The sequence below is a fragment of the Crocuta crocuta genome, unplaced genomic scaffold (genome assembly GCF_008692635.1).
Source record: "Crocuta crocuta isolate KB4526 unplaced genomic scaffold, BGI_CrCroc_1.0 scaffold107, whole genome shotgun sequence".
NCBI classification, from domain to species: Eukaryota; Metazoa; Chordata; class Mammalia; order Carnivora; family Hyaenidae; genus Crocuta; species Crocuta crocuta.
The window spans coordinates 614,912-641,223 of record NW_027531877.1 but is presented as its reverse complement, the minus strand read 5'-3'; the positions used below and the strand labels follow the sequence as shown (position 1 = coordinate 641,223).

At 43.8% G+C, this 26,312-nt stretch overlaps 1 protein-coding gene across 6 annotated transcripts in view; it reads right to left on the bottom strand.

Annotated features, from left to right (window-relative positions):
• The window catches only part of SH3RF2 (SH3 domain containing ring finger 2), a 124,761-nt gene that overhangs the window by 3,418 nt on the left and 95,031 nt on the right, over positions 1-26,312 (bottom strand). For 5 of the 6 annotated variants that reach the window (XM_077773033.1, XM_077773034.1, XM_077773032.1 and 2 more), the window contains 3 exons: positions 11,798-11,889; positions 10,389-10,559; positions 3,440-3,693 (listed from right to left, as the gene is read on the bottom strand). In XM_077773033.1, coding sequence (XP_077629159.1) covers positions 3,440-3,693; positions 10,389-10,559; positions 11,798-11,889 — 517 coding nt within the window. The remainder of the gene's footprint in view (positions 1-3,439; positions 3,694-10,388; positions 10,560-11,797; positions 11,890-26,312) is intronic. The other variant, XM_077773035.1, reaches the window with a different exon arrangement.

Below are 26,312 nucleotides of genomic sequence, written 5' to 3'. Positions count from 1 at the left end.
CTCTCTCTTTCTCTCTCTCTCTCTTTCTCTCTCTCTCACACACACACACACACACACACACACACACACACACACTATTCCCACTTTCTCACTTCCGGCCTGTAAGTTGTAAAGTGAAGAGTAAAGATACACCTAAGGAGACAGCTTCACAGTGAGAAGCAGAGGCAAGCAAACCAAAAGGAAACAAAAGATACAGAAGGAATTGAGAAACACAAGAGTCAGTCTACTGGGGAGGGATGAGAGGGTGGGAGAGAGGGAAGCAGAGAGGACAGAAGGGGAATCTGCTGAACATCTTGAAGAAAATTCTAACAGCAGCTGTAGGCATGTGGCAGTGGGATCGCGCTTGTTGGGGGCCACGGGGAGGAAGGGCAAGGAGAATTAAGGAAGAGAGTGTACAGGCAAACGTGACAGCACATGAAAGTAAATTTGGAAAGACTGTTCTTGAGTTAGGGCTATGTGTGGATGAGCTTTGCAAAGTCCCGTGACAGATGTTCTGGAATCAGACTTCCTCTCAGGGGGCCTGGGACGGGTCAGCCACATCCCCTCTCTGCATCTCAGCCCCTGGTGGGTAAACCCAGCACCTGACGGGGCTGCTGGGAGGCTGACATTTCGCGATGTGTGAAAAGCACTACGACAGCGCCTGGAACATAATAAACGCCCCATGTTTCTAAGATTTTGTTGTTTCTGAGTAAAGGACAGAAAACTCAAAAAATCCAAGGTCCAGGACTATGGTTTTATCCCTTCATTGACCCTTTTTGTTTTGTTTTGTTTTTGTTGCTGTTAATGGAGATGATCTTCCCTCAGTAAAAGGAAGCCATTCCTACCCCTCAAATTCTCTAGAAGACAGGATATACGCCCTTGTCATCTCTCAGGCATGTGTCTTTTACGTGAATAGGGATGTCACTGCACTCTCTGGGGAGACAGGCACACCCTTGGGAAACACCTCCATCCACTTCTCCAAAAGCATCTCTGAGCATTTAGGGAGCATGGATGACATCCAGTCAGAGATGTTAGTCCTTTGTGATAGCCTCTGGACATAAGTCTGAATCACAGGCATTTGTGTCCAGCACAGGGGGCCCGAGCCAATGCCATGTTCTACATCTGGACTCTTGGTCAAGCCAGATGTGAACATGAAAAGCAGAAGGCTTACGAAACGCAGTTGGTGTTCTCAGCTGCCGTGAATAAGCCAGGTGCCATTTACACAAATGTGCCCTTTCAATGTAGACATTTATTTTTCCACTGACAGCCCTACGGGGCTCACAGTCAGTTCTCCTGTCATCTGTCTTTGCTGTGGGGAGATTGATAGCTTGACTAGCCTCACCTTGGGAAAGCGAGAGAAAAGGCCTCTGGGACCTGAGAAAGTCAAAGCAGCACTGGACAGACCTATCCTTAGGCTCCTGGAAACATGTGAAAAATTGGTTTTATGCCTCATCTATTTATCTTGTCAGTTCTTATTACCAAGAGATTTAATGCTTTCTTATTTACAAAAAATATATTTTTTTTTAATTTATTTCTAGGAGAGAGAGAGAGAGAGAGAGTGTGAGCAGGGGAGGGTCAGAGAGAGAGGGAGTCACAGACTGAAACAAGCTCCAGGCTCTGAGCTGGCAGTCAGCACAGAGCCCGACGCGGGGCTTGAACCCACGAACCGCGAGATCATGACCCAAGCGAAAGTCGGACGCTTAACCGACTAAGCCACCCAGGCGGATACAGTGCAGTCACAACTCCTGGTCAGTCAAGATCTATGCAAAGGTAGAGAGGGAGTGTGTGAAAGGAAGTATGAGCAGTTGACAGTGGGGTACAGTCTTCAGTGCTCATAAGTGGTGTAGACTGAGTCTGAACGTTCCAACACGGAGTCACTTCACACACTGGATGGGCCAAAGAGGACCTGTTTACTGGTAGTAGTAATGATGGTACTGATAAAATCATCACTTTATAAAAACAGCTATTACTTCTTAAGGCTTATGATGTGCCAGGCACGTGCCAGAAGTTTTACATGGATTCTTTTATTAAATTCACTCTAAAGCTCCAAAGAGCCCTGATTTTAATGTTTGTTTATTTTGAGAGAGGGGGAGAGAGACAGAGCGTGAGCAGAGAACGGGCAGGGAAAGAGAGGGAAAGAGAGGATCCCAAGCAGGCTCCTCCACACTGGCAGTGTGGAGCCTCATGGAGCGGCTCGATCTCACAGCTGTGAGATCATGACCTGAGTCAAAATCAATAGCTGGATGCTTACCTGACTGAGCCACCCAGGCGCCCCAGGCAGGTATTATTTTTATTTCCATTTTACAAATGAGAAAACTGGAGACTGAAGAGGTCCACTCGATTGCCCAAGGCTGCCAAAGTGGGATTATTTAGTAGGTGTTTGTGTGTGGGCAGGGAGAGGGTGGTGGAAGGGCATGAGGGAGGAGGGAAGAGTGAGGAGGGGCAGGTGGGTAGAGGCAACACAGAGCGAAGTCAAGTACATGGTGGCAAGATCACTGGGAGCCACAGGGCCAAGATACCTGTTTTAATATTCTTGGGATCTTTTCCTGTGTGGCATACTGACCCACATGTTACACTCTTGCTTTGAGTAGTTTTACTGCATTTTCAGGTGTAATCATTTTTTAAGATAGCGAGAGAGATTGCGGAGCCCAGCTGAAGTCAGAGGATGTAGAATAAATCAAATTTACTTGGCTCATGGTCTTCTAGAGAGGTACACAAATAGAGAACCTTTGTGTTTTGTGGAACAATGGGCTCCAAACAATTTTTAAAATGCCTGAAAATGAAGTCTTATGTAGCAGTTCGGTATTTTAGGAGATAAAAGCATTGCCATGTGAATCATGTGGATGTTATACAGGTAAAAATAACAGCAAGGTGCAGAATGGTGCATGCAATAGGTATGATTACAAATACTATTTATATACACAGAAGAGCACCGGGGACAGGGGTTATGGATATAAAGGAGACTTCCTTTTGTACAATAAAATGTTTTTAAACCTAATGTATATATTAATTAAATATACAAAGCAAGATTTGGGGACTGTCAGCATTAGACTCTTCAATCCTCTTTACCCCCCCTCCCTGTCCACCTCCCTGATCTTTCCCATGTTTCCCTTTTGGGCACCCCTGCAGGGTTCCCTGGACCATAGTCTGAGAAGCACTGATCCAGCAAGTACTTTGCTTCTTCTGTCTTACCTAGAGCCAGCATGCCCCTTGGCTGTGTTCTAAGCATATGCCGACACTCAGGGCTACTGTCATTCCACCCATTCAGTATACATGTATGGAGTGACCAAGGGCAGTGACCTTAAGTCGGTCTGGCTTCATCCACTAAGAACAGTCACTATTTGGAAATTAAAAGCAATCTTTCCGGAGGCTTGTATTGAAGCCAATATCCTGCTTTTGCAAAATGGACTCTGTCAACCCCAGAGTCAGATTCCCCCATCACTTAGCTCTAGGCACGTACCTCTCTGCCACCACTTACTCTTTCTCATGCTGCTCCTCCCGGACTTCCGAAGAGAGCCCTGTCCTAAAGTCCCTGGGCTGGCTGTGCTCCTCACGGGGTTGACGATGGCGGTGGGCACAAAGACGGACTTGAAGGGACGGTTCTGGCGGGGATCACCTTCTGAAATGCTGCCTTGTGAGGACACAGAGGAGTTGGATAATGTCCATGTGGCATAGAGGCCAGGACTCCGAGGATCTGGAAAACTAGATGTCTTTCTGGTTGTTGCAAGTGTTTTAAAGAGAAGAAATAAAGAAAATGCTCAGTTAAGAGTCCTGCTTAAAAAAGCTCTCAACTGTAGCCTTAATGTGGCCTTTCTTCACCCTCTTCCTACCATATATGCTCCCTTTATTAACCACACAGGCTTGATCATGTGGGCCTCACCACCTACAGCTGGGCAACTGTGCACATGTGCAGAGGCAGGGAGAGGGGCTCATACTGAGGCGCCACTGGAACAAGAACACTTGACTTTTGTCATCTTTCATTCCAGCTATAACCACTCCTAACCCCATGAGTTTGGAGCACAAGGTCTTGAATGTGTTCAACTCGTTTTGCGGTTCTGATTTCCTATTCATTCCATGACTTATTCCATTAGATTCTAAACTCTTCGAAAGCAGAGATATTATATGCTTTATTTTACATCCTCTGTTTTCTGCAGCTATTGTGTATCAAGAAATGTCTGTTGAATGACTTCCATGATGCTTTCAAGCACTGAGGCCAGTCATTTTGGCTAACACACATTGAGCACTTTTTGTTTGCTGGGCATTGGGCATTGCTTTGCCCACATTCACTCTTGGGTTCTTCACAACAGCCTTCTGAGGTAGGTACTATTAGTGCCAGTATTTTATGGATAAGAAAATAGAGACTTAGAGTTACTTGGCCAAGCATCTACCACACCTGAGATTTGAACCCAGGTCCAGGCTGGCTCTGTGCTCTACCACTGAATAGATCACCATCTTACCACTAGGGAGAGTGTTCTAGCTCTAGGGAGAATGTTCAAGGTATCGTTTAGGTACAAGGAAGCCCTGCATCCTGCTTGAAAGAGATGGACTGAAGCAGTGGGTAGGCCCTACACATCCCTTTGGAAGACCCTCATTTTTCAGCCTTGGGCTCTAATTTTTTTTTTTTTTCCTGGCTGGTTTTCAATGCTTTTTTTTTTTTTTATTTTTATNTTTTACCCTGCTTTTTTTTTTTTTTAATTTTAATTTTTTTTTTTACAAATAGTTTATTGTCAAATTGGTTTCCATATGACACCTTGTGCTCATCCCCACAAGTGCCCTCCCCCTCCATGCCCATCTCACCCCTTCCCCCCANGAGGAAACTCCACACTGTTTTCCAGAGGGGCTGTACCAGTTTACATTCCCACCAACAGTGTAGTAGGGTGATTGGGCTCTAATTTTTAAGAGTAGTATTAAAGTTTTAGAAAACAGCAATCCTCAGTCAACCACTTCTAGATTGAGACTCCCTGAACCCCATGGAGGAATGGTTGGCATTTTACATGTGCTTCTTTCCCTTTTACCAATCCTACCCCAATATCACAGCCCTGATTGAGCAGTCCATTGATCATCCTGTCACTCTGTTGATGAAATAACCTCCCTGGGAATAACCAACTCAACCAAGACCCTGGCTCAGAGATGTCCTCCCTGGTAGCCTTCCCATTAATGCCTACAGTCATTTCCCCTTATTTCTCCTCCTCTTCTCTCCTTCTTTAGCTGAAAAAAGTGATATGGCACTTAACAACAAGCCAGCCAGTGGTACAGAGATAGGTAAGGCATCACTTAACGTGGCCACCTCTGCCCAAGAAGCATATGCAGCCAAATGCCCAGGAACGATGCTCACAGTGAAGGGACTTCTATCCACAGCCATCAACCTGACTCTGGTCCCTGGTGACATGGTCAGTAAAGGAGTATGGGCTGCCCGCAGTAAGAGCTCCTACTCTATTCTGGTGTTCAGGGCTGGCAGAGGACAGAAATCCCCAGCCCTGGCCTCCATAGCTGCATGCTGCATCTGCCTGTTCTTTGAATGGGGGGCCTCAAGGTGTTGAATGCTGTAAAGTGGGTTGGCAGCAGGAAAGACAGCTTCCAAAACCATTCCCAGCAGCAGCAAGCACAGAGTACAGTTAATTAGGCCCAAGCCAGCCTTATTCCACGAGTCCCTTTTCTGAATGTTTATAGACCGAGCAGCAACCTGATTTTTCTGAGCCCAGGACTAGGCTAGATTCCAAAAATCCCTAAATCCAAAGTCCTGCATCCAGCACAGGGTCCCTCTATGTCTTTTGGCAAAAAGCTCAGCACTTACCCACCATTTTCTTCTAACATCAAAGTACTTTGTGAACATGTATTAATTAATCCCCATGACACTCCAGACCTGAGAACATTCTGATCCTTGTTTTCCAGATGGACAGACCGAAAGAAAGGGTGTAAGGAGGAAGGAGTGCATGTTGCCCCTGACTTGCTCCACTGTGCTGCTTTGAGTGTGCAGGTCCGTGTCCCCTTTCCTGTGATAAGAGCCCATAAGACCTCGCTCCATCTGTGAAGGGGCATTTACAGCTCTACTGGGCTCACCACTGGCAACAACCTCCTGGTAAGGGAAAGCTTGCAACCTGGCAGTCTTGACATAGTTCTGTGGAGAAAGTTAAAAGAACTGAGTGTTGGCCTTTCTGTTGCTTTTTCCATCCGTAAGGCCAGGCAGGCATATGCACCTTGAGAAAGTTGCAACAAAGAGGAATGTCCTGGCTACTGGGCAGAAGGAAATGTGTTGGAAGAACACAAGAGGCAGAGAGGCCTTGGAAAGAGGGCCCAAGGGAGGCTGCCGAAAGTCTGACAGCAGGAATCTGAGGCGGAGTTTGGGGGGGGCGGGGGTCTGATCAGATGTTGTTGATGGTGTTCTTGCCACGAAAATTCTTCAACTGCATTCACATTCTTTCCTCTCTGGTTCAAGCTTCCAAGCCCCAAGACAGAGCCTCAGATAGGCTGAGACTGTTCCTTAGCTGGGGTGATGGGAGGAGGATGAGGATAAGGGGGAAGAGGAGAGAGAGAGAGAGGAGGAGGAGGGGGACAGGAGAAGGAGGAACTGGTTTCTTGAATTTGTGAAAAGGGAAGAAACTAGTGCCTTCCACCAAAATTATGCACAAAGGAGGAAATGTATGTTGGTGCTATTAAGAGGGGATTTGGATGGAAACTTGACAAATGTTCTGCATATCCTGAGCCTGTGGCTGCCTCCAAGTCCTGGGGAAGTATGTCATGGTGGCAGATATTTACTTGTGATCAAGTTGGCTGGCCAAGTGAGCATCACTATCTAGCGTAGAGAAAGGGCTGGTGCTCTGGAGGGCACAGCAGCCTTTTCTTCTTTTGGGACTTAAAAGGCTCACTTGCTGAACATTAAAACCCTGGTATTTGGGTCAGCTCTAGTCTCTCTTTATAGTTAGTCCCCAAACTCTGGCAGGCCCGTTCATTGGGACATAATGCTTAATAAAGCAAAGGTTCAGGGGTGCCTGGGTGGCTCAGTCAGTTAAGTGTCTGACTTTGGCTCAGGTCATGATCTCACAGTTTGTGGGTTCAAGCCCCACATCAGGCTCTGTGCTGACAGCTCAGAACCTGTCTCCCTCTCTCTCTGCTCCTCCCCCACTCACTGTTTCTCTCTCAAAAAGAAATAAACATTAAAAAATTAAAATTAAAAAAAAGCAAAGGTTCAAGTGCTAAGGGGTCGCTTCATACTTTAGAGCCCTGGCTCTTTTATAAAAGGGTGTCTTCTAGCCCAGGGGGCTAGTGGTGGTGAGAGGTATCACTGCAAACAGAAAACAGAGATGGGAGAAAACCTTATACATAGACAGACCCAAAGAGCAGAAAGGGGCCTTGCACTTGTAGTTCAACCCACTCAGTCCTAACACAGCCTTCTAAAAGGAGTAGAAACTAAGCTGACAAAGGACCACATCATTTGGCCCAAAGAAGCAAAAGGAGAGGGTGGTTAAGAACAAGGGTGATCTGCTCCCAGGTAGATAAATGGGGCATCTTAGACACATGTTTCCTCTAGGGGTGATGGGACCTTCCTTTGTGTCAGGGGACCATCAAGGAGAACTTCATACATAGAGAAGACCAGTCCTCTGTCACCTAACAGCCGTCAGGTGAATATACTCTGAGAGGGATTTGCTCCTCTTGGAAATGCTGGTTCCCTAGAACCAAAACCCCCATCCATGTAAGTAGTGCCTCAGTATACACTTATTTTCAGGATTCTATCAATTGGAGGGAAGGGACAGATTCAGTGGCAACCTATGGCTGAAACTCCATCCACTGTCTGACATGTGGGTGTCTCTGAATAGGTGAGTCTAGATGCTCACGGCTTGCCTAAGGACAAAATACATGCACCTAGAGCAAAGTCAAGAAGGAGAGAAAGGGAAGCTGGAGCCTTAAAATACACTGGAATGGAATTCTCCATGCGTTCTAGTGAGGGTAACCATTTGTCCAGATTTTCCTAGGAGAGTCTCAGTTTACACCTGCTCTCCTGTATTAAGAGTCTCTCCCTCTTTTTTCTTAAGTGTCCTAGTTTGGGGGCAACTAGGTGGTTCAGTCAGTTAAGCATCTGACTTTGGCTCAGGACATAATATAAATTATATATATATATATATAATTTAGCTTCTGGCTCACTGTCATTTTCTCTAACCCAGTTGATCCTACCACAATATGGTCTCATCTAGTCTTAGGATTTTAAATATGTTCTCAAACCTGGACCTTTTTGCCTAAATGCTGGGCTTGTATGCTCAACCATTTCCAACATCTCCACCAGGATTGCTAATAGGCATCTAAGACTTAATCCACTGAAAACTGAGCTTTTGCTTCCCCTCACATCTCAGAACTCATTCCTCTTGGTTTCCCCCTCTAGCTCAGTAAAAGACAACTCCATTTCCCAGTACCTTGGAGCAAAAAACTAGGACTCACCTGGACGCCTCTATTCTTTCACACCTGATACTTGATTTGTCAGAAAATCCTGCTGTGTCTACCTTCAGAGTATATAGAGAATCTAACCACCTCTCTCTCCATTCATCATCACCTCTCCCCTAGAGTATTACAGTATCCTCTTAGTCTCTCTGTTTCCACATTTCCTTTCTACAGTTTACTCTCAACCAAGCATCTACAGGGATTTTGGTTAAAATGTAAATTAGATCATGTCCCTCTTATGCTCAAAACCTTGCAATAGCATTAGAGGCAAATTCCTCATTATGACCTAGGAAATTCTATATGATCTGGCCCACCTGTTACCATTCTGACCTCATCTCCTGCTAAAATCCCCCATCTTCCCTCATCTAATCCAGTCCTACTGGCCTTCATGTCAGGCACACTCCTACTTCAGGGCAATTGTACTTGCTGTTCCTTGGTCTGGAATACAACTGCCTCTTTGCCTTTTTCTCACTAAGTCCCTTCCTGAACAACCTATTACAATTTTTATCACCCACTCCTACAAATTCTATTCCTCTTTTCTTATTTTTCTTCTTAGCCCTTACCATTAAAACACCATATACATTACTTATATACCTTGTTTATTGTCTGTCTGTCCCACTAGAATGTAAGTTCTGGTGGGCAGAGATTTTGTGTATTTTTTTCACTGCTGTTTGTCCTGTGTCTAAAAAAGTGCCTGACACATAGTTTGTGCTCAATCAATATTTTTTGAAAAAAGCATCAGTTATAGACACCCTTAGTTTGCCTTTGGAGATTTTGCAACTTTCTAACAAATTCCAAGAACCTCCCATTGAAGGAAATAAATTCTGCTCCAACTTTCTGCCATGTGAAGAAATATTTTTATCTAAGCCTGGATCTATGGAAACCCAGACTTTGCCTGTACTCTTCCTAGAAACGGGGTTCTACCACCTCACCAACCAGCCTTATTGGAAAAAAATCTGTGCATAAGAAAGTGCAACCTTTTATGGAACCAGCTTCTAAGTTGTATCCATTGGTTCACTTTCCCCTTCCCTTCATGGGACAGATTTCCTGTCTCCACGACCTGTTATGGTCCCTCCGACCCTGTCATCTGCAGCTTTACCCTAGTGTCTCTATGACTGTCTACTGTGGTGTAGTATTCAGTCTCCTCACCATCCTTGCTGCCCTCTTCCGGACTCCGTGCCCCATCTATATGAAGGTTCCCCAAACTGGACATATGACTCCAGCTCTGACCTCCCAGAGAGTACAATGGGTTACCACTTTACTTGGAGTTATGTCATAGAGACAGTGTTTGATGTGTGGTGATAGCCTCACTGCTTTGTGACAGGCTGTCCCTGGGCAGATGTGGGGTGGCAGAAGAGGAGCCACGGGCAGTGCTGGGATCTATGGTGGTGGTTTAAGTGAAAGGGTTGGGTGTGCCAGAGAACGGAAAAGGTTGGGAGAGCTGTTAGGGACACGGACCTACAGGGTAACCAGCCTTTGGCCTGGGATGTGGATGGGCAGGTGGTGGTCTGAGTCATAGAAACTCTGCCTACTGGCCTAGTGCTTTGGAAGTTTCCTGAGGTGCTCTGAGAGGTCTTCTCATCATCAGAGGCTCCCATTATTTGGCTAGACAGGAGAGTTGGGGTGCAGGATATGAATGGGATTTTGCGTGTTTGTACTATAGAAAATCTGAAACCCAGCTCTTGAGCAGGTTGTTTAACTCTGTACATCACTTTCCTCATCTGTAAAATCATATCTCCCTTATAGGAAGGGCTCTTGACCATAGCCAGTGAGTTAGGAGATGTGAAAGTGCTTCTAAAATGTGAAGAGCTCTAAAAAACATAACTTCCTGCAATAAGAAAAATAAAGTGTTGAGGGTTACTAGGGCCATTTCTTGGCCCATGCTCTGAAGGAGCTTTGAGTCCTTGAGCGGTGAAGCCCACAGATGCCCCCTGGCCTAGGTGACCCCACCCCTGCTGCCTGAGAATGAGGGGACGCACCTGAAAATGGGGATGACATAGTTGTTGGGGAAGATGCCGACCCGCCCAGTGACCAAGGAGACGCCCCTGAGCCAGCCATCCGGGTACTTGCCCAGGACCCTGATGCCTTCTCCTTTCTGTAGGTCCAGCTCATCAGGCCCATGGGCTGAGTAGGAGTGCAGGGCCACAAACCTGGAGAGACAAAGGAACTGGGTAAAGAAGGGGAATGTGTCTGCCGGAGGGCATGAAACCAGGAAAGGGCTGACCTAGTGGTTAGCAATAACAGACTTATTAAAGGTGAAACTTTGGAATGGAAGGCAGGTAATAGAACCTGGTGAAGTAGCAGTGGATGGGCCCACATCCCTGCTCCTCCATAGAGTGCCACACAGCTGTGGATCACTAATTTAGGCCACCTTGGCATTTTGACAATGCGGAAACTGGCCTAGGATAGAGAAAGGAGTTGGTGACCTGGAATTAGTGGTAGAGCCTGCTCTCAAACCTAGAAATTATGGCTCTGCTCAGGATGCTTTTTCATACTACCTAGAGTATCACCTAAGAAAGTGGTTGCCGTCAGCATGTGCAGAGAAAGGAGAAGTCAGAACAGAAGCCTTTCTGATCTGCTTCTTCTGAGAGCGGGGACATATTTGATCTCCAGGAATGGCCAAGGAGCTAGCTTAATGTAGGCAGGGAAGTGGACATTGGGAAGGGGAGACAGGAGTTGATTTAGTTGGTTAGCAGACAGTGGATTCCTGGCTACATGGCAGGATGGAGCATAATGGGCTTGTAACATTGCAAAATGTCCTTGGGTTACAGCAGTGACTCTTCACTCTGCAGTCCATGCAGGAGTCAGACAGATAACATCCAGTTATGAGTCAAGGGTGAAGACACTAGTGAGGGTGTGGAAGTGAGAATATATGCTTGATTAAAAGCATTAAAAGTAACCCATGTTGGCTTGCCAGATTTAGGTTACCGATGTATGGCCTCAGGCTGGACATCAAGAAGTCCCTCTAGACTCCAAGGACTGAGACTCTGGAAGGTTTTATCAAATGTGTTGGGCAGGGTGTTCTCCTCTGCAGGGTTTTCCCCCACTAAAATGCTACTTTTACTTTCTTCTGATCTTAAAACAACATCTGTTTATGACCCAACATTTTGAATCTAGAAGAAGACAATAGAAATTGTTCAGTATCCAATCTCCCAGCAATGGCCAATCTTCCAGTTTCCTTCTACTCTTGTAAAATAATGAGCTAGGATGATGTAGCTTGCCAGTTTGTGTTTTTCACCATTATTTTCTTTGAAGGATAAAAGGAAGGGGAGTAGTTGTCTCTCTGGATGAGACGGTTTGGGAACAGTGATGCCTGATGGCAGAGGGATGGCGAAGGTGACCTCTTTGGCCAGGCCCCGGAGGGTGGAGGGCTGAGCTTATTACTCACATATTTGCTGAGAGGTGTTGCTGGGAGCTGGGCAGACTGATGATGGCTGTGGAATGTCCTGGCGAGGCAGGTACGGAGTGGTAAGTGCTGACCTACACAGACAGAAAAGACAGCCAAGCAGAACCAGTGAATGCCATGAGCCAGGCCCACAGCAGCGCTGCTGCAGAAAGGCCTGACTCAGCTGAAAACCAAGAGCGTTGCCCAGTGCCACGCATTGTGATCTTCTCTGTGGCTTGTCACTGGGGGCAGAGTGAGGTGGGGATGGACTGGTTTATGGCCTGCCTGGATGGCATGCCAGGGCTGCCTTCCAAATGACTGCTCCAATACGGTGGAAGATGAAGACTCATCCAGTCGCTAGTCAACAGGACACTGCCAGGTTCCTCGATCTATTCCCCAGCCTCTCCTGACCCACCTCCCTGTGCACTCACCCCCTCTATGGAAACCTATACTCAGAAAATGATATCATGGCTACTAATGAGAACTTAATACTGGCCAGACACTTTTAAGTGCTTTACAAGTATTAGCTAATTTAATCCTTATGAAAGGTACCATTGACATCCCTAATTTTGGATGATAAATGGAGGGAAAGATCACCCAGTTATAAAGAAACCAAATTTTAAACCAGGGTAGCTAGGTCCTGGGCCCATACTCTTACTGATGCTAGTATTAGCACACTCACGCANTAATTTTGGATGATAAATGGAGGGAAAGATCACCCAGTTATAAAGAAACCAAATTTTAAACCAGGGTAGTCTAGGTCCTGGGCCCATACTCTTACTGATGCTAGTATTAACACACTCACGCGTGCACACACACCAGTTTGCCTAGTGACTTATGAAAGTGAATCTGAATAGTGTTTACTTTGCCAGAACGAAAGAGAGAGCAACGCTGCTAAACATACTTGGAAACTACTCTCTTGGAACCTTGCCTATTTATGATATTACCTTGTTTATTTCCTTCACGGCACATATCTCAGAGTTGACTGCCCCACCACTAGACTGTAAGTTCTGAGGGCAGGGACTATGTCTTGTTCATCACTGTGTTTTCTATGTGCCCAATATATACTTGTGGCCTAAAGAAAAAGTAAATGAATGAAAAGATCTTCCTACCCAGGACACCAAGGACTAAGGTAATCTCAACCATCTCCGTGTCATCAGGAGCAAATACATTCAATCTGTCTTTAGTTGTGGCCCCATAAATGATGGTAACTATATATGTGTGCCTTTTTTAGGACTCTGCTTCTGTGGGCACAACTATTATTTGTATATGTGTCTTTGGGCAAGAGTGAGTGTGTTATCAAGCGCATGTGTCCCTGGTTCTTTGTGTATGCTTGTTCACAACCCATGACAGTTGTATGCACAGTTGTATTCACAACCCGTGACAGTTGTGTGACAGCACTGGTCTGTATGTCTAATTGTATTCACACATGTGAGTGTCTCGGCTGACAGGCTTGTACACTGTGTGTGACTGTACATGAGCTTGTGATTGTAAATGTCTATGTGGGGTTCTATGTATACATATGTGAACTCCAGAGGTATGTGCTGGTATATGCCAGTATGCACAACTTGGCAGTTTTGTGTGTGTTCTGTGGTGATGATTGTCTAAATATATGTGTGCTGTGTATGTATGTTTGACATTTTGCAGTTATAATTGCAGAATCAAAAAACCATTCCAATCAGATAATAACAAGTGTTGGTGAGAGTGTAGAAAACCAAAACTTTCATGCATTTGCTAGTGGGAAGGTAATATGGTGAAGCTTCTTTAGAAAATAGTCTGCTGGTTCCTTGAATGATTAACCAGAAGTAGCATATGATGCAGTAAGTCCACTCCTAGTCCATACCCAGGAAAAATGAAAACATACGTCTACATGAAAACTTGTACACAAATGTTTGTAGCAGCATTATTTATAATAGCCTAAAGGTGGAAATAACCCCAACACCCACTGACTGATGAATGGAGAAAGAAAACGTGATGTATCTGTACAGTGACACATTATTCAGCCATAAAAGGAATGAAGTATTGTGCTGTGTTAGAACATGCATAAACCTGGAAGACATTACACCAAGTGAAAAGAGTCAGGTACAAAAGGCAGTATTATATAATTCCATTTATGTGAAATGCCCAGAATAGACAAATCTGTAGGGATAGAAAGTAGATTAGGGGTTGAGGATGAAAAGGTTTATGGAGTGGTAGTCAAAGAGTACAGGGTTTCCTTTGGAGGTGATGAAATGTTGCAAAGTTGTGGTAATGATTGCACATACCTGTGAATATATTAAAAGCCACTGAATTGTATACTTTTTCAAGTAATCTCCACACCCAGTGTGGAGCTCAAATTCACAACCCCTGCATCAAGAGGTACACACTCTTCCGACTAAGCCAGCCAGGCAGCCCTGAATTGTACACGTTAAAATGGGTGAATTGCATGGCATGTGAAGCATATCTCAATAATCTCTTTAAAAAATTCCATAATCACCCATCCAGTGCTCTCTAACACTGTGTAAAGTGTCTGTGCTTTGCAATCAAATATGGTCACACCAGTTCTTTTAAAGAGGGAGGAAAAGTTTGCCAGCTTTGAGTTGGGTTGCTCCTTTTCTGTGACTGGGCAAAATAAATTCCTGCTGGGCTTGGGATTTGTGCCAAGGGAGAGTCTTGTTAGGCGAACAGTTAATCTTAGGTTTGTGGAGACTGCTGGATCACTGATTAAGCACGATGCCCTTCACTTAACACCCATGACTTCTCATTGTTAGGCTTGAGCAAAAAGCCCTTCTATCTATAAACACTATATTAATCATCAGGGAAGAAAAAAATGTCAGAATGCAAAGCCATCCCTCTTTGACACCAGGGTTTGTCTTTTTACTTCTCTAGATCTTCATCTGGCAGGGGGGAGGGGGTGTCCTTCTTCCTGTTTGGAACACAGAGCCTAGCCAGGACTGAAATCAGTGGGCTTGTGGTCAGTGGATTCTTCCTAATATGAAAGAGGAAGTGAGGCCAGCTTCTCAGGTTTTGAGGTGATGGGAGAACATCCATGAACAAGGAGGAAAGAGGCAAAGAAGGAGGGAGGAGAGAAGGGGAGCTAGTGGACAGCTCTGGGGGTGGAGGAGGTGTCAGAAACTGGGACCGGACGTAGTGGGAGAAAGAAATAGAGCCAGAGGGATAGAAGGAGGAAGAAAGAAGAAAAGGCATATAAAAAGATAACAGAAAAACTCTTACAACCCATAGAGAAAACGACAAACTATCCAATAAAAAATGGGTAAAAGATACCACAAAGAAGATATATTGAGTGGTCAAGAAGCATATGAGAAGATGCTCAATACCAGTAATTATCAGGAAAATGTGAATTAAAACTACAAGATACAACTACACATCTATGAGAATGGCTAAAATTAAAATGACTGACCATACCAAGTGTTGGTGAGAATGTGGAGCAACTATAATTCTTACATACTGCCGGTGGGAAGGTAAAATGGTGCCACTGCATTGGAAAACAAGTTGGCTGTTTGTTATCAAGTTAAATAGACACTTAACACACTACTTAGCAACCCTACTCATGAGTAGTTATCAGAGTAAGATGGAAACATGTGTCCATACTTGTACACGAATGTTCTTAGTGGCTTTATTCATTTTAGCCCTGAACTGGAAACAACCCAAATTCCACTCAACTGGTGAATAAATAAGCAAATGATGGCACAACCACAAGGCAATATTCCTTGGCAACACATGCAATGGCGTGGATAAATCTTAACATCATCCTAAGTAAAAGAAGCAGGACTCATAAGACTACATATTCTACTTTGTCATTTATATGACATTCTTAAAAATACCCAAACTGGTGACAGAAAACAGATGGAGGATTGCTACTGGCCAGGGGAGAGGATTGACTGATTGCAAAAAACTTTCTGGGGTGATGGAAATGTTCTATGTCTTGATTTTGGTAGGCATAACATGCCTTTATGCATTTGCCAAAAGTCATTGAATTGTTGACTTAAAAGGGCTGAACTGTATTGTATATGACTATGCTCAATAAAGCTGATAAAAAAAATAGGAATATATTACGTAGTTGGCAGGAAAATCCAAGGAGCCTGAGCTTGACCCAGCCCAAGCTCTGGGACTGGTCAGAGGAGTGGATAGGGATAGTTCAGCTTATTACTGGGCAGTTAGCAAGCAACCCTCATAGCAGAGGGCCGCTTGAAATGGAGAGAAATCAAGAATGGAAATCTATGGATCAGACGCAAGCTCAATACATAAGGTGGAAATGAAAATGAATGAATGAAGGGACAGATAAATGAAGTGATAAGGGAAGAGAGAGCAAGATAGCTAAAGGCAGAGAAGGGCGAGTGTGGCAGGGAAGGAGGACAGACAGAACAAGGCAGAAATGAAGGCCCCACTGGATCAATGGGGGACAACCAGGTGGGTGGCCAACTTCTGAGGGGGCAAGTGTGTTTCACCAGACTGAGAGAACAAGCCTCTAGCAGGTGGTTCCCTGCGGTCAGTTGTGACCTTAGGTCCCTATGCCAACAAGGAACTGGAGGCCAGATGCAAGGTTCTCCAGCAACTGGTGCTTCCGGGCATAGCGTCTGGGGACTTGAGCAGGGTCAGGCAGGATGCGTATTTGAGGGCGGGGGCGGGGGGTGGATATTTCTGCTACAATCTGAAAACATGTTTTCCTCTTTTTTGAAGGAAATGACTCCTTGAAAAGAAGCTTTTATCAGTAGCGGAAGAATCTACAGCTGTGTGGCTTCTGGCTGGTTTCGGGTCCTGGGGTGTTAAATGAGGGAGGAAGCAGGTATGCAGTCTGCAGGGTTGTTGCAACATTCTGTTGGCCCCGGTGCCTTCACCATCAGCCATGCAGGGTGTGCAGGATGTGGAGCTGTTTCAGAAGTCTGGAGAGGAAGTCTAGCTTAGTATTTGGCCGTGTGGCTCTGGCATTTACTAGGGTTTGTGATTTGGGCAAATGACTCAATTTTGAGGGTCCTCCATTTCCTCATCTACAAAATGAGGGCAATAATGGTATTTCTCTCAAAGTTGTTAGGAGGATTAACTGAAGTAATCAATGTAGGTTATTTAGCATACTGTAAGAGCTTAATAAATACTACTTATTTCAATCTGGAAAGAGATTAGCTACTGCCTAGGGTGGGGATGGGGTGGGTGGAGCATCTGTCTCCTTTTATGCAATAGCCCTGCAAGATTTGGGCTGAAGGCAGGACCCAAGAGTGTGGTGGGGGATGGGAAGAAGCAACCCTGTTCATCTGGAGGACAATGTCTCCAGCTCTCCTAAATGCAAGTTTACCGTCCCCCTCCAACTCATACTGTGGCACTCAGCTATTTCCTCCAAGGCTCATGCCTTTCAGTAACTTAGTGGGCTCGGGGTGACTGTCTTCTGGAACCCCTCTGGAGCCTGTTGTGTTTCTGCATCTCAGTATTCCCAGGAGCGAAGTAGGGCCTCAAATCTACAGAGTGTTCACTTGGAATTAGGAGAAGGGCTGCATTTTCAGGGCAGAAAATTAAGTATTTTATGATATTTCTGTGCTTACCACTATGGATAATCTGGAGTTGGCCATCAGACTTCATAAAGTTAAAAACTCATTCCCCTCTACAGATTAAAAGAGTCTTAAGAGTCGCATTCAGCAGTTGCCTTGTGTGGACCCTATTTGTTTCTAACCCTGAGGTTACTGCAGTCAACAAGACACGGGGCTCCTTCCTCATGTGCAATATACCAGGGAAGACAGGGAAATCCATAATTATATAAACATGAGGTGTGCTGGGGTAGGGGAGGCTCAAGGTGCTCTGGGCGCTGCTAGGAGATGCTTGCCTTGATCTCCAAGAGGTACTTCACTCTCACACCTTATGATTGCAATGCTAACTTATATAACATTCTCATTGTCATTATCCCCATTTTTACCAATGAGGAAACTGAGATAAAAAGATTGCATGGTTTTGTAGAGGTGGCCAGCAAATGGGGAGCCAGGAAGAACCTCAGGTTCAGAGTCCTTTCTGTAGGACACCAAAGTTAACACTTAACCATTTCTAGATCCCAGCATGGCTGAAGGGGTCATATGTATGAGGCAGGTTTGTGTATCTTAGAAAAAAACCCATCCAGCCAAATTCAGTGTTCTGTTTTTATGTTCATAGATATATTCTATTCATGATGACTTCCATCCATGGCCAGGGCCTCATGTAATGTGGAATAGATCTGACAGCAGGTAGAATAGTGTTTGTTTGTTTTTCTTCTCCCTTCTTTGGCAGAACAAAGGTCCCAACAGAGTCGGGGCTCCTTCTGCCAGACTGCTCTCCCCTTCTTTCCTATCTCAACCTATCTCAGAGGTAAACTAGCCCCATGAGTAAGGACTGGGCACCTAGTGCTACTTATCTGTCCTGTGAGTAAAAACACCATCCGAGAAAGAGAGCTCATTTATGAGTTGGCAGCAGGTCCCTTTAGGTCAATCTCAAAAAACAAAGAAACAAAAAAATACCACACACAAAATCCTTCTAAAACTACATAGATAGGTCAGCAAGATATCTGTGAAGACCACTAAGTTTATGTCTTCTAGGTAGTCATCAAAGCTTAGAATATTCCCTGTTATCTGGCTCTTGCTTTTGTCTCCAGTCTCACCTTCCTACATTTCCCCGCTCACTTCATCTCCTTCAGCCCTGGGGTCTTTACTCTCTGAGCAGATCACACTTTCAGCCGCCCCTGATCTTTCTGTGCCTCCCACCCCCCATCTCTGTTATATTCCTTTGTTATGTAAAATTTAAATTATATTCTACACAAAAATAAGTGCATATGATTTTATGTGTCACTGAAAGGAGAAGACTAAAACTAACACCTGTATACATACCGCCCAACGTAAGAACCAAAGTAAAAATAGAAATTGAATACTGCCTTCTGCATATTCCTCCATAATCAGATCCCTTCCTCTGCCCCCTGTAACCACAGGGCTGAAATTGGTGCTCATCATCCCAGTGCTTTTCTCTGTAATTTTACCACCTTGGCATACATCCCTTAACAACATGTTGTTTAGATTTGCCTGTTTTTGAACACAGTATGAATGCATTCACGTTGAGTATATTCTTCTGCGAGTTGCCCCTTTGGCTCAATACTAAGTTTTGTGGTTGATTTTCACTGCCATCATGTATTTCTTTGTATGCATAAGCCACCATTTAACCATTCCACCATTTATGTGTCATTTGGGTGATTTTCAGTTTGGGGCTGTTATGAACGATATTGCTATGAACAGTCTTGTATATGTCCCCTGTGCCCCCATGCAAGAGTTTTTCCATGATATATACCGACAAGTAGAATTGATGGGCCATAGGGCATGGGCCTGCTCAGTTTTATTAGGTAATAACAAATTGTTTCCCGGTGTGGCTGTAACAATTTACACTTCTACTAGCAGTGAATGGCAATTTCTGTTACCCCATAATCTTGCCAGCATGTGGTAATGCCCAGCCTTTTAATACCTATCTATGGTGGGTGTGAAATATCTCACTTTGGTTTCAAATTAATTTCTCTGAGTACTAATGAGCTTGAATTTCTTTTCAAACATTTATGGGCCATTCTTGTGTTTTGTATGAAATGTTTGTTCATATCCTTTGCCTATTTTCCCCCTCTGTTGGGTTATTTATTATTTTATTATTAAGTTATGGAGTTCTCATATTTTGGATGTGAATCCTTTGTAGCTTGTATTTTTACTCTGTGGTGTCTTTTGATGAACTGAAGTTCTTATTTTACAATATTTACAATATATTCCCTTATGGTTTATACTTAAAAAAATCTTGAATATGATTTTTTTTTATTCCAAGGTCATAAAGATGTACTTCTCTACAGTCTTCTAAAAAGTTTTATAGTTTTGCCTTTCACATTTAAGTCTTTAATCCACCTGGAATTGATTTTTGACAAGGGAGGAATCCAATTTCGTCTTTTTCCACATGGATACCCAATTAGCCCAATGCCATAGTTCATCCTTCCCTTTTGATCTGCAAAGCCTGCTCTGCCATAAATCAAGTCTCCATGCTATGTCTGTTTCTGGGCGCTCTAGTATTTTCCATTGGCTTAATAGAATCCCTGCGCTAAATCCATGCCATCTTAATTACTACAGCTTTGAAATAAACTTTGGTATCTGATGGGGTAGGTCCTCCCCACACCCAAATTCCATCTTCTTCTTTAGAAATATCTTGGCTATTGTCTTTTCTTCCATTTGAATTTTAGAATCACCCTTTAATTTCCAAACAAACAACTCACTGGGATTTGAATTTATAGATAAATCTGAGGGGAATCAACATCTTTAAGATTATTGAGTCTTCTTACTCAAGAACATGGTACAACATACATTTATACTAGGTCTTCCTTAATGTCTTTCACTAAATTTTACAAATTTTTCCCACAAAGGACTTGTATGTCTTTTGTTAGATATAGTCCTGGAGATTTAAAAAATTGGGTTGCTGTTTTAAATCGTATCTTTTTGAGCCTAAGTGTCCATCAACGGATGAATGGATCAAGAAGATGTGGTTTATCTATACCATGGACTACTACATGGCAATGAGAAACAATGAAATCTGGCCATGTGTAGCAACATGGATGGACCTTGAGGGTGTTATGCTGAGCAAAATAAGTCAGGCAGAGAAGGACAAATATCATATGTTTGCACGTATAGGAGGATTAGGAGGAACTTGACGGAGGAACAAGGGGGAGAAGAAGGGGGGAAATGGTGGGGGAAAGGGAGAGAGGCAAACCATGAGAGACTCTTGAATGCTGACAAAAACTGAGGACTGATGGATGTGGGGGGGAGGGGAATGGGCATGGAGGAGGGCACTTGTGGGGATGAGCACTGGGTGTTTTGTGGAAACCAATTTGACAATAAACTATTTGTAAAAAAAAAAGAAAGAAAGAAAGAAATGGTATCTTTTTAAGAAAATATTTTCTATTTTCTTGTTGGAGTACAGAAATGTAATTAACTTTTTTGTATTGATTTGTATCCAGTAATCTTGCTAAACTCACATCTATTCCTAATACATTTTTCCAGATTCTTCTGAGTTCTCTATACAGATGATATCACTCACAAATAATGACAACTACATTTCTCTTTTCTAATACTTAACCTTTTACTTCTTTTTCTTGCTTTACTGTTTGGCCAGGTGCACCAGAAGGTACAGTGTTGAGCAGAAACATAATAGGCATTCATTCTGTTCTTTTTCTGAATCTAGAGGGGAATGCCTTTAACATTGCACCATCAAGTATGATGTTTGCTGTAGATTTTTATAAATACCATTTATCATGTTAAGGAAGTTCCCTTTTATTCCTCTTCTGTGAAGATTTAAAAATATATATACATATATAATGAATGGATATAGAATTTTTTTCAAACATTATTTTCTATAGCTATAGAAAAGATCACATGTTTTTTCCCCTTTCATCTGTTAATGTGATAAATTACACTGATCAATTTTGGAAAGTTAAACCAACTTTTCAGTCTTGGGAAAAACCTACATTAACATGACACATATTATTTTCATACCTTCCTGGGTTTTGTTTGCTAATATACACTTGAGGGTTTTGCATCTACGTTTAAGAGTGAGGTAGAATTCTAATTTTCCTCTTATATTTTTGTTTTCTGGCTTTAATATTCAGGCTATCTTGGTCTCATTAAATGAGTTGGGGAATGCCTTCTTTTCTTCCATTCTTTGGAAGAGTTTGTAAAGAGTCAGAGAACTCACCTGTAAACCTGTCAGGATCTGGAGTTTCTTTGGGAAGATTTTAAATCTTTTATGGTTTATAAAACTATCCCAAAGGGTTGCTAACAGCTGTTTACCAGATGCCAAATGTTTTTCATAAATCCTGTTTGCTGAAGATAAATTCCTGATTAACTTATTCTCCTGAAGACTTCTGTTGGGGAAAAAAGGTGGTGGTTGGAATGTCTCATAGAAGCTTGGAAATCCCAGCCACTATAGATCCGCATAATGTCAGTTCAAGTCACTAGAGTCTCCAGAGTCCTACTCCTATAGTCAAGAAAAACCCTATGAGACAGTCACTGACAAGGAGGATTCTTCTTACTCCACGAGACACTATGCAGCCACAGCTAAGAAAATGAACTCTTGGGCTGTCCGAAGTGAGTTTGACTTTTGGCCCTGTAACCTACTGGGTGTGTGATGCTCAGACTTAATTCCCCTGCAACATAGTTTCCTCATCAATAAAAGGGGGAGATAGTCATAGCTGCCTCGTAGCATTCTCGTGACCATTCAATCAGAACATGTAGGCCAAGTACTTTGCACAATGTCTGGCTGATATGAAGTACCCAGTACACGGTTGCCATTGTAACTATGATATGATAGGAGGCAGACAAGACTGATTTGTGAGAAGAGGGCAGCAATAAGACTTTCTTACGGGTACTGGATGTAAGAAGGAAATATTCATTCTCTAGGATACAAAGGCCAGTTACAATAGTCCAGATTCCCTTTGAGGAAGATTAGGTGACAGGTAACTGACTGTGTGTGTGGGACAGGAATTTAGGAGTCTCTTTCCTGACACTGGATTGGGCTAACCTTTGTATCCTAAGGCTTCCAGAGAAGGCTAAAATTTAGCACCTCTCTGTAGCTGTGATCTGCATTGGCTTCTTGGGACAGAGATGAAAATGCAACCCACGCCTTAAGCTACAAAGACAAGATACTCTTTTTTTTTTTCTTTAAGTTTATCTATTTTTGAGAGAGTGAGAGCGAGGGAGAGAGAGAGGCAAAGGAAAAAAAAAATCCCAAGCAGGCTTTGTGCTGTCAACATGGAGCCCAATGCAGGGCTTGAACCCATGAACCATGAGGTCACAAACTAAGCTGAAACCAAGAGTTGGATGCTTGACTGACTGAGCCACCCAGGCACCTCCAAAAATCCTCTTCTTTAAGCTGGGTCTTTTTCTGGGCACAGTGACCCTGGCCCCTTTCATTTTTCTACCTCATGCTTTCCTGACCCTAGCAGTCTGCTGCCTTGCAGGTAGGTTTTAGTACCAAAGCAGAGTCTGATGGGGCACATAGTAGTAGGGCTTGTTCAAATGCCAGGTTATATTCAAACCTTAATTATGACCCTTGCCCTCCTAGTCATAACAGTCCACTTGAGAAGCAACTGCATAGCAATAATTATAATTAAATCCTCTTCCTGGGATTCATTAAAGGCCATAAAAATTTAAACAAACAAAGTTCCTCTTGAGTTTGGTGTGGGTCCTCTCATGGCATTTATTTGCAGAAGATGCTTGTTAATGCAGGTACTAAGTACCAAGCGCCATGCTCACCAAGGTAGTGCAGGCTGTATGAGAAATCTTCCATCTGTTCTACTCCAGGGTCCTGCCCTCACATTTGCATCCCAAAGAAGGGAGTCTCTGAATATTTAGAAATTTAGAAATACTCTACTTACTTCTTTTTTTTTTTTCAAGTTTTTTTTTTAATAGTTTATTGTCAAATTAGTTTCCACATAACACTCAGTGCTCATCCCCACAAGTGTCCTCCTCCATGCCCATCCCCCCCTCCCCCCACATCCATCAGTCCTCAGTTTTTGTCAGCATTCAAAAGTCTCTCATGGTTTGCTTCTCTCCCTTTCCCCCACTCTACTTACTTCTGATAGACTGCATATAGTCTTTAGAAAGTGGCTTTCATGATGGAGAGTGGGGTTGACAGTTCTTGCCTGAGCTAAGGAAAATGGACCCACAGGGAGAGTTGGATGGGGAGAGTAACAGACCAAAATCAGCCAGGAGACAATATAGCATAATTGTGAGGAACCGGGGTGCTGCATTCAGATTTTCCGGGGTCTGGCTCCCCACTTCGTCACTCTTTTGTTGAGGAACCGGGGCAAGCTATTGAACCTGCCCATGCTTAAATTCCTTCGATTTAGGCAAAATTTGCTAGGTTTTCCTGCAAAGACTTGTCAATTTTTATGGGTCTGACTTTGGGGGAAATAGCTAGACAGGCCAACTGAAGTAGGATGAAGAATTCTTTTTAAAATTCCATTCTAAAGAATTGAGTGAGCCCAGAAATCATTTGACAATGTCAGATTCACTTGGTGTCTTAAGGAAGTTAACTTCTTGCCATGTGGTTGTTGTCTCTTAATACATATATATTTTAACTTTCTCAAAGGCTGTTACCACAACCACAATGGACATTGTTATTAAAAAAGTTTTAGTGTTTATTTTTGAGAGAGAGAGACAGAGCACAAGCAAGGGAGGGCAGAGAGGGAGACACAGAACCTGAAGCAGGCTCCGGGCTCCGAGCTGTCAGCACAGAGCCCAACGAGGGGCTCAAACCCACGAACCATGAGATCATGACCTGAACTGAAGTCAGACGTTGAACTGACTGAGCCACTCAGATACCCCACAATGGACAATTTTAAAAAGAGAAAAAAAAGAATTACTCACTGGCCCACCACATTATCAAAGCAGTTGTCTTTGCTCCCTTTGAGTAAGTCCCTTCAATAAATGAAGGATTTCTGATCTTAGAAACTATAGGATGTGGAGCCCTCATGGGCTGATTACCTTTTTGACTGGCAAGTCGGCCCTTCTCTTCTGCCTTGCTATCCCAGGTGACACTTGGGAAAAGCACTCTGTACAGAATCTAAGCCCTCTGAAGTGGTTGGTCATGTGACATTTTTTCCTTCTCATGGGATTGATAGGATGTGGCTGCAAAGTCCTTTTGTAAAGACAGGCTCGGGGATCTACAATGAGTGGAAAGGATATGTGGTAATTTCCAAGCCAGTGCTTTAAAGCCCCCTTCTGGATAGTGAGCTTGTTGTCTTTGTGATCCTGCTGAAATCAGGAGAAGCTTGTCCTCTCCTACATCAAGTAACATTTTAAAAGTTTTGATTGGTTACCAGTGCAGACCACCGTCCCTCCTCAGAGGGCCCAGTGTGTGGCACTGAAGAGGCTGACTGCCCTTGGGGTGAGCACTCTGCTGTCTTCTCCCTTCCCCAAAACACACAAGCCCAGGACCCCAGTCCATCTGCGTAATTGATGCATCTCACCTTCCAGGGCACTGCATCTGACAGAAGATAAAGAGAGAGTAAAACCTTTCCAGGTGTCATGATAGATGCTAAAAAGGGATGAAAACACAGACTTGCATTCAGGATGGGATCCCTAATTTTTCCCTGTCCTTGGAGCAACAGTAGAAGTATTTGTATCCCCAGTCTTTAGAACAATACCTCAGCACTCAGTTAAAAAAAAAAAAAAGGTCAGTAAGAATTTACTAACGCCAAACAATCAAGGTATATTTTCGGGAGAAGTTTTACTTCTTGTTCTTTACCTTCCCTAGATATTCCCTAACTCAGCCTCTTCTCCCAACAATGGTTTTCCACAGAAGGTGGATGCCATTTGTCTCAAAAGAAGGCTCTGTGCCATTATTGTGGAGTTTGACTAGCAGACCTCCATTAACATTTGGAGAGCAATGATTTGCAAATGTCTGATGCCCTTTACTCAGCAGTGTTCTGATCCCTAGGTGAGGCAAGGTGAGCATGAGGATGAGGTTGAAAAGAAGGCATAGTCCCTGCCCTTAAGGAGCATATAATCTCACTGAGATAAAATGGAACACCCAAACACGTTTTGGAAATCACATAACCACAAGGGCTAGAACATACTCAAGTAATTTTTCCGAGGCCATAGTGCCAGCAAGTAGGCTGAGGTGGGAGTCAAACCTTAAAATCCTGTGTTGAAAGCTGGCCCTCTTAGAGGTCTCTTCAGTATGCAAAGCAGTGTGTATATTTTGGAGGTTGGACCAAGTGGCCCTGGCTGTGAGGGAGGGTGGTGGGTTCTCAGGGTACAGGAGTCAGTGAGGGCTGAAAACCCCAAATGAGCCCTCTTTAGCTCCCTGTACCTCATTTGCTGGGCTAAGCCAGGAAAAGTTTGTACAGTTTCTGGGAGCTCTACAAAAATATGTGAGAAGAGATTTCCCAGCCACAGTGTTTTTTGTTGTTGTTTTTTAAAAATTTATATTCATGTTAGTTAACATACAGTGTAGTCTTGGCTTCGGGAGTAGAACCCAGTGATTCATCTCCTACATATGACACCCAGTGCTCACCCCAAAATGTGCTCTCCTTAATGCCCATCACCCATGGCCCCCCCCTTCCAGCAACCCTGTTTGTTCTCTGTATTTAAGAGTCTCTTATGGTATGTCTCCCTCTCTGTTTTTATCTTATTTTTCCTTCCCTTCCCCTATGTTCATGTGTTGAGTTTCTCACATTCCACATATGATATCTGTCTTTGTCTGACTGACTTATTCGGCTTAGCATAATACCCTCCAGTTCCATCCACGCTGTTGCACATCAGCCATGGATGTTTTAGGGCATACTTTTACAGCTTTCTTGAGGCACGGGCAGCAGGTCGTCAGGCCGGGCTTGGCTCTGTGCAGAGGGTAGGCAAAGCCTGAGGGAGAGGACTGACTACCTTTGGATAGTCCCACTTGATGCTCAGATGGCCACTGGCCAAAACAGAGATGTCACCACACCCAGGGTCACTTGACTCCATCACAGGCTGGATAAAATGGCTGTCCCTTTAAT